Source organism: Cynocephalus volans, chromosome 14 (genome assembly GCF_027409185.1).
Source record: "Cynocephalus volans isolate mCynVol1 chromosome 14, mCynVol1.pri, whole genome shotgun sequence".
Classification (NCBI taxonomy): Eukaryota; Metazoa; Chordata; class Mammalia; order Dermoptera; family Cynocephalidae; genus Cynocephalus; species Cynocephalus volans.
The window spans coordinates 1410641-1419208 of record NC_084473.1 but is presented as its reverse complement, the minus strand read 5'-3'; the positions used below and the strand labels follow the sequence as shown (position 1 = coordinate 1419208).

The window sequence follows — 8568 nt, the reverse complement described above, 5'->3', positions numbered from 1 at the left end:
ACACAGCTCAGGGGTAGCTCAGCCCTGCGGTGGTGGCAGCAGGGTGGGGCAGAGAGAGACCCACTTCCAGACCTGCTTTACCTTGGAAATTATTTACTATTAGCCCCTGTTAATTTCCTTCAGGTTTGCATAAAAATAGCTGTAAATTTCAAAACACAATCTTATGCATTTTTCACTGTTCTAAAAGACGAAGAAAGACGAGTGGCCCTAATTTCAATAAATCTTGAAAAAAAAAATGTGAAGCATATTTAAATAGTTTTCAGACACATTTATTTTAAACCTGTCACTCCGCCTCCGCCCGCTCCTGCGGCGGATCGAGAGGCTTCGGCCTCAGCGCGGACTCGATATCGAATCCCTGGGCCCCGTGGGTACTCTCACCGTCAGTTTACTATTCCACGTAAAATCTCTAGAACTTTGCCAAATACTGGGAAATGCCATGAAATTATCGCGAGAGGGCCTGACAGCGCACGTCTCGCGACATCTCCGCGAGGGAACGAGACGCGAAGGGAGCTTCCTGGCCGGAGCCGGCGCGGCGGGACTCGCGGAGGTTGTGAGACCGGCCTTCCGGGCGCCATGCCGTCCGCGTTCTCCGTCAGCTCTTTCCCCGTCAGCATCCCCGCCGTGATCACGGTAGCTCGCCGCCTGCGTGGCCCCGGGGGGCGGTGCGAGCGCGCGGCTGGAGCGCGCACGGGCTCGCAGCGACAGCAGGGAGGGCGCGGGCGCTGGGGGGCGGCGCGGGCGGGGCCTGTGTTGTGTGGGCGGGGCTCGGGCGGTGGGCGGGGCTCGGACGGTGGGGCGGGGCCTAGGCCTGCGGGGTGGGGCTCGGGCAGCGGGGGCGGGGTCCGGGTTGCGGGGACGGGGCCTGCCCTGTGCACCGGGTGTCTTGCCGAGTGGCCGCCCGGTGGTGGTCTGGCCACTTGGCTCGGGTGTGGGTGGAAAGCTGAGCCCCGTGCGTTTATGGGCACGTACGAGCTTGTCCCTACTGCCCTGTGCCACCCTCTGCAGAGGCCGCCCCGTGCTCCGTCCTGCGGGTGGAGTGCGTGTGCAGGAGGCAGCGGCCCCCAGTGGAGAGCACAGGACGCTCAGAGGAGTCCTGAGAGTCCTGCGGGGCTCCGGCGTGGAGCCCAGGGCCTGCCTCATGCAGGAGGGGGCTCAGGGGAGGGCGTGGGAAGGGTTGAGGGCAGCCTGGATTGGGATCTGGGCGGTCAGGTGGATCTGAGCTTGGGGATGTGGACACTGCCCGTCTGTAAAGTTGAGGAGACTGAAGAGCGCAGCACCATGGCGAGGGCTGGGTGTACGGTAGGAAGGTCGGAGAAAATCAAATCATGCGAGTTAGGACGGCTCAGACTTCCCACTGCCTTGAGTACTGTAGTAGGGAGCTTGAAATAATATGTTTGTCTTTACTTCGGGTCCCACCAAATGCGTTGATTCAACAAGTCCCTTTAGGGGATGATGTTCTCTTAGAGTTTACTCAGCTGAGAAACGTGATTCCACTTAACAAAAGAGGTGGGTCAGTGGTGCCCTCAGTCCTGTGGGCTGGGACTTTAAAGTTTTAAAAGATCCGTGGGTTGTAGTTGCAATGGAGGGGATTCCTATTTCCATCCACCATGACCTGTGAGAATGCTGTGCCGCAGGGGTGAAACCTGGCCCTGCGTGGGCTCAGGACGATGAGCTGCTCACGGTTGCTCCCACAGCAGACGGACTGGACGGAGCCCTGGCTGGTGGGGCTGGCTGCCTTCCACGTGCTGTGCCTGCTGCTCACATGTTTCTCATCCCAGAGGTATAAGCTACAGATTGGGCATTTCCTGTGCCTGGGTGAGTAGAGCAAAGCAACAGTTCTGCAGCTGGGATTGCCACGTGACGTGGTATTGCGTGTGTGTGTGTGTGTGTGTGTGTGTTCCCTCTGTGTCTTCACTCAGATCTGCTGCCATGTGTGTTACTTTGAATTTTACTGCACTCCCAGATTCCACTCTTAGGAACTGTAGTTTTTGGGGGGGGGGGGGGGGGGTGGCTAGCCAGCCACTCTTGGGAACAATAAAGGAATTTTTGGATATTAAATTTGAAAGGACTCTATTGAGTACCTACCGCATACACAAGAGGGTGCCAAATACCAGTTATACCAAGAAGAGTTTGGTGTACTGAAATGCTGACTGACTGATACTGAAGGTGTTTTCCTCCATGGGCTTAGTCCTGCATTGCTTGCTCTGTGAGGAAGAATGCAAACTAGTAAGGCAAGTTCTATGCATAAAATAAGACATTGCCCAAATTAGTTTTCCTGTAGCCCTTATCTTTAATTTAGAGAAGGAATAGAGTTGCATGGAATGATTGAGAAAGATTACACAGAAAAAATAAAGTCGTTGCACAGCTTGTAAAGAGTGAATAAAATGCTAATAAGAAAAGATAAGGAATAGATAACTGGCCTGGGCATGAGATCCAGGGAGAAGGCACCTAAATGAGGGTGAGAGGAGGGCATCGGGAACAGAGGTGGGCAGAGGCCTGGATCAGGAGTCAGAGAAACCACCGTCCCTGCAGGTGCTGAGCACTTCTGACGCCAAGCAGATCCAAACGTGCTTGGCTGGAGAAGGGAGGTGAGTTTAGTCAACTGCACACATGGAGGAAACCTGGACAAGACACTGTCTTAGAAAGACTGGTCCTGTGCAGGGAAGGCAGATATAGAGTTATTCATTTCATTCTTCCTACAAGACTCTTTATCAAATTGTGTACTGAGGAATGCTGGGCATACCTCCAAGGGGAGCACCGGCATTCTGAATAGTCACAGACCCAGCTGCTCATTGTCAGCTGTGTGAGCGTCATGACAGGAAAGTCAGGAACATGCAGAAAAACGAGGAAGGGGCGGAGTTAAATCACTGTGGCAGGGATGAGCCAGGCAGCAGGTCTGCAGCAGGAGGCCAGACAAATGCTCCATGCAGGGGTGTTATGTTTGCAGAGTGCAGAGGCCCTGGGGCAGGACCTCAGAGAAAGGGGGTAATCTCATCAGATGAGCTGCAGTGAAGCAGAGCTATGTGTGGGTTATATTCCAGGATGAAGAGGGGGATTACTGTGCACTTGGGTAACAGTAGACACATGCCTTCTCACTCATTCAGTTCTCAAACCAACCTAAGAGTCAGGTATCATTTGCCCCATTTTTACATGTGAAACATACTGAGGTTCCCTAACTTCCCTGGCTACACAGCTGATAAGCGACACCATCAAGATCTCAACTGGGGCGGCTGCAGGGGGCTTGCCTGCAAATTCGCTGTTGGCTGGGTGGCATCTGGCAGGGAGATCGCTGCTCCCTCCTCTTTGATTAGCTCCCTTGGTCCTCTTCTCTCTTTTCCTTCTGCTTCCTTCCTTGTGCCTTGCGGAGTCCATGGACAGAGGGAGGGAGTCAGGAGATTGTGGACCCCTGGTTCAGTCTACTTTCTGACAGGCATCAACAAGAATAGAAGTGTTTGCATGTTTTGACTGACTTAGCAGAGAAATTATAACAGAAATGAAAGCATCGGGTACTTAAGTTTGCAGTGTCACATCTTCTTCAGTTCCTGTGTGGGTCAGTATGTTAGCAGCAGGGGCTGTCAGCCCCTAGGTGTTAATATCAGCACTGCCTCTGAATGACTTGGGAGCTGGGGGAAGTCCCGTGACTTCCTGTCATCTGCAGGTGGACTGGTGAGGATTAGTGGAGACTGCAGCCCTGGATCGCGATGCTGCAGCATTCCTACTGCTGCAGGAGTTTGTTGTCCCTCCCCGGCCTTTGCTCCCAGCACCTTTAGGTGCTTTTCTGTCCGTGTTCTGTGGAAGACTCAGTTACAGTCTCGCAAGGGCAGCCCCAGAAGTGTAAGGTGGAAACTAGTTGGTTTTAGCCTGAGTCTCACAGCTCTGGCATTCTGAGCATGGTGCTGTATAGGACTTGACCGTGGCTGGTGTCACGCAGGAAGTGCCCTGTGAGGCACAGCAGCACGGCATGGTGGACACTCAACTTCCAGGAGAAGGCCTGGGTTCCTGCCACAGCCCTGCTGCTGTTTTGTCTAAGATAGAAATTACATTTCTCATCAAACTCTCATTATTCTGTTGTATTAATGTTGAATATTTTGTTTAGAGAACATATAGTTTTATTCTGTAATGATTAACGATTGGTCATCTAAATTCTAACACATGATTTCTGTCTTTTTTCAGTGACTTTAGTCTATTGTGCTGAATATATCAATGAATTGGCGGCCATGAACTGGAGGTAAAGCCACTTCCTGTGTGTTTTTACTGTGTTTTAGGAGCCACATGCTACAGTGGTGTTGTCACAGGGAGAAACCAGATCATTGGAGCTATGTAAACACTGGAGCGTGTTTGCGTGGTTAGGTTTAGGTTCAGTGCAGGGATGATGCCCTTTGTTGGTGGAGCAAAGACAGCTGTGTGACGCTGACTTGCACAGTCAATGAAGAGTGAGAGTGTTTGATGGAACATTTTTAAGTACTTTTAGTTGCAGAATAAAAACAGTGGCATTTTAGCAAGAACTTGTTCCACATTGTGGTTAGAGCAGAAGATGGTGCCTTGTGGGGCGTCCGCCTTCCTCCTTGGACCCACCTTGTGGAATCGCCTGTTCTTTGGAACAGCGGAGTGGCCTATAAGTCCTGGCAGCCCTGCCCCAGGGATCCCTGATGATGTGGGTTCCCTGTCCCCAGGGCTGCAGGATTCTAAGTGGCATGCCAGGGCCAGATCCCTGCCCTCATGCCCTGGGCCATCACCCACTCCGTCCCCTCAGGCCAGAGTCCCCTGAACTCTCTCCCTGTCGCCCTGGCCCCCCAGCTGCTGCTCCTCCAGGACCCCGCAGCCCTCATTTCCCCTCCTCCTTCCCTTTTCCGTCTCTCACTTCATCCACTGGAGCGTCAGAACCCGAGCCATGGCTCAGCCTCCTCCTGCCTCCCCGGCTCCTGCCCTGCATGTGAAGCCCTCGTAGGGGCCGAGACCACTTGTCAGGTGCCAGAAACCTCCACGGTGCTCCCGCTGCAGTCTGCAAACAGAGGCCCACGGGCCAGGGATGGCCAAAACTGCTTTTGAGTGGCTCGTGAGCTGACAGTGGTTTTTACATTTAAAATGTAAAATATAAAGAAGAAAAAAGCAAAATTAGTGGACCTTCAGCAAGAACGAGGGGAGGGCATTGCCTGGGGGCCTGCGGATCCTGCACACATCCTCTCTGGCCTTCCCAGAGAACGTCTTCTACCATGAGTCATGTGACCCCAGGCTTCACCTGCCTGGCTCAGCTCACCGTAGACCCCAGTGCCCCAGGAGCCTGTGTCGCTCTGCTCGGCTGCCTCTGTGCTAACCTGCCTCTGTGCTCACCTATCCTCTGCCGTGCCCCCCCGTCCTCTGCCGTGCCCCTGTGGGCTGGTACACCACCCATCCTGGGCTTGGGGACTGGTCCTGCACCAGCCGCGCCCTCCTCATGGGAGAAGGCCCTCGTCCACCTCGCAGTGGCCTGCATGTGGTCAAGCACCGTGGTTGAACTCGGTCCACTGGGTCTTCAGTCTGCAAGCGCTGGGCCCTTGCCCTGGCCCCTGCTGTCTGCCTCCGTCTAGGGTGCTCGGGCAGCAGAGTGCCCGCTGGGATGTCCAGGACACGCGTCCAAGTTGACGTTTTCATAGTGACTCCTCCACCTTGAGCGTCCAGCTCCACCTTTGCAGTGGCAGTGACGTGCAGTTGTCCAGCCAGAGATGTCTCCCTCACAGGAAAGTCTTCAGGAAACCCGTCTCCACCTGTGAAGCAAGCCTTGGCCAGCTGTGCCCACCTCCTGCACCCCTCCCTCGCTGATGTACCCACACCTGGATCACCGTGGTGGCCTCCCATCTGAGTCATCTCCCGGCCCCCTGACCCCGGCCCCCTGACCCCGGCCCCTCAGTCTCAGAGAACCCAGAGCAGAGGCTCCCACCTCAGAACGCTCCAGAGTGCTCCCGGGTGGTCCAGACAGAAGCAGAGCCTGCCGGATACCCACAGCCGCCACTCCGTGATGTGTGACACCTGCTGTTCAGAGGGGTCCCTGTGCTGGCTCCTGCCAGAGTCCTAAGTAGAGACCCCATCCATCTCTGTCTTTATGGCCCCTCACCTTGGGGCAAGTTAAAGTTATTCCATCTTTCTGAGTCTCTTCTATAAAGATATAACAACACCCACCCCACAAGGTTGCCGGGAGAATTAAAGACGATGGAAGTACCCTGCACAATTCCTTCCGTAGAGCAGCTGTAGAGTGAACACAGCGGTTATTATTTTATCATTTGAGAATTTCAAGTCATTAGCTTCTCACAATTGATATCAAATCTGCTGTTGACCCAGAGCACCTGGTCGGGGACAAGGGCTCGCTACCCTTAGGTTCACTGCCATTCCTTCCACCCTCCTCCCTGTACCACAGTCCCCTTCTTTTTTGATCCTGTGACCTGGTGTATTAATCATAAAGAGCATCACGTTTTGGGTGACAAAGTGGAAATAAATGATGTGAAAGGTGGGCTCAGTGGTGGTTGTGGGGTAGTTCCACCTTAATCCACCAAGGTCTCTCCAAAAGTCAAGCATGTCACCAAAACTTTTTTATCATTGTTATGCTAATTTTTTTTTTTTCTTAAAACAGATTATTTTCAAAATACCAATATTTTGACTCCAGGGGGATGTTCATTTCCTTAGTATTTTCGGCACCACTGCTGTTCAATGCCATGATCATCGTGGTACGTATGCTGCGGACTTGTAAGTTGTGGTTTTCTCCACGTGTATGTTTTCCAATTCCTAACATCTCTCAAAACAATTATTTTTAGATCATGTGGGTGCGTAAGACTTTGAGTGTGATGACAGACCTGAAGAGCTTGCAAGAGAAGAGAAAAGAGAAGGGAAGGAGGAGGAAAGAAGAATGACACGGTGGCAGCCACCCCGGGTCAGGTCCCCTCCACCGTGTTGTCTCTGGTTGGGGCACCTGTGGCACAGGCCCTCTCGGCAGCTGACTCCTGGCTTGAAAGAGGTTCTTCTATCCTTTTTCCATCCACAGGGATAGAGCACACGCTGAAGCTGGCTTTTATAGCAAAGCCTAATCTGTGTCCATGAGGACACTTCTTAAACCTGGATCTGTCCATAGAGTGTTTGGGGTTTTTCTGATTCAGCTGTAGGGATAGTTATTCAATTTGAAGTAGTTCATGTCATTTATGTGATTAGCATTAATCATAAAATGCTCAGTCAGTATTAAATATGTGAAGCTAAACAGTAAACAGCATCATCTTCTTTGTGGGCACCGTTACCTGCGCATCGCACAGTGCGTTCTAGTCTACAACAGTGGCTCAGCTGAGGGCAGTGTTGCCCCGGGGGACATGGGACAGAGTGTGGTGACATGTTGGTTGTCACTGGAGGGGAAGGAGCTCCTTGCATGCAGCAGGCAGGGCCCAGGAATGCCACTGAACACCCTGCCGCATGCAGGACACCCTGCCACAAGGAGGATCTGACGCACACGCCAGCAGGGCCGAGGCCCAGAGGCCTTTGAGGCAAGGTCTAGAAAGCACATCCGGTCTCAGTGTAATGAATGAGCACTCCACAAATGTCCCCACACGCTAGGCCCTTTCAGACAAATAGGATCAGGGGCTACTTCACTGAAAATATTTTTAGTTAAGGTTTTAAACTGGAACGGAGCTGTAAGGTCAGAATTCCGTGGAAAAGAGCGTGTTGGGTGAATGAACCCTTTCATTTTTTTGTTTTTCAGGATGCAAACTTACAAATACAGAAGTATTCAATGAATAATTTAGTTGTTTCTGCCATATTTACGACACAGGTAGATTATGTTCCTTCCTAAGTTTCACATTTCTATTTTCTTGGCAGTGTGAGTGCTCAGGAACATAATGCTGTCAATTCTGGTAGAACGAGTGTGCTATTACTTCACAATGTCTACTTTATAAAATAGCTCGGGTTTGGTACGCTCTTGGCTTCTGTCAAATCTGGAGCTGTAGCTTGAGAAGACAGGTGCTTAGAGACCCAAATCTTTAAAAACATAGTGTTTAGTAAAGGGAATGCTATTGGCTCTTGATTTTGTTTTTTTTTTTTAAAGTTTGTGAATTGTTATCTTAATGTTAACAGAATTTTTTTCCCTAAGTGAAAAGTCTTCAAATTTCTAAAAGTAATAAAATTGTCCAAATGAAAGCATATATATTTAGAAATTTAAATTGTGACATTTTGATAGGTTAAAAAATTGTCTTGAAATCCAGATATATGTATATATTTTATGTTTTTTATATAATTTTAAGCTCTTAGTAGGGAAACTATTTCCTGAATTCTGAAATTAGTTTTTGAATGAGTTGACAGAATCTTCTAGATGCATTCACTGGAGCTTTTAACCTGAAATTTTTTCTGGTCCCCTTTTGATTTGTTTAAATTTTACATTGAACATAAAAAGTTACTTAAAAAATAGTATCCCATGGTAAGTCAGAATTTATATTTGACATGTCCTAGTTAAGTTGTGTGAATTGTATCTGAAAACTACCAGTTCAGGATGTTTAATGGTGTTATGGCTTCATAAGAGTTCACTACATCACAGCTTACTTTCACAGAAAGTAGAAACAG

At 50.6% G+C, this 8568-nt stretch overlaps 1 protein-coding gene across 2 annotated transcripts; it reads left to right on the top strand.

Annotated features, from left to right (window-relative positions):
• The first annotated feature begins 501 nt into the window (after positions 1-501).
• Positions 502-8022, top strand: TMEM18 (transmembrane protein 18). 2 transcript variants are annotated; one of them, XM_063078752.1, is made up of 5 exons: positions 502-630; positions 1698-1815; positions 4174-4228; positions 6605-6698; positions 6786-8022. In XM_063078752.1, exons 1-5 carry the CDS (start codon positions 574-576, stop codon positions 6879-6881), a joined length of 420 nt encoding a protein of 139 aa, XP_062934822.1. In that variant the 5' UTR covers positions 502-573; the 3' UTR covers positions 6882-8022. The 2 variants fall into 2 exon arrangements, with proteins under 2 accessions (XP_062934822.1, XP_062934821.1); XM_063078751.1 differs by having other exon boundaries at positions 1695-1815.
• The last annotated feature ends 546 nt before the right edge of the window (positions 8023-8568 follow it).

Coding starts and splice junctions, on each gene's coding strand:
- TMEM18 (XM_063078751.1), top strand. CDS start 574: ATGCCGTCCGCGTTCTCCGTCAGCTCTTTCCCCGTCAGCATCCCCGCC. Junction 1,816..4,173: donor TGGGCATTTCCTGTGCCTGG/GTGAGTAGAGCA, acceptor GTCTTTTTTCAG/TGACTTTAGTCTATTGTGCT. Junction 6,699..6,785: donor TCAATGCCATGATCATCGTG/GTACGTATGCTG, acceptor AATTATTTTTAG/ATCATGTGGGTGCGTAAGAC.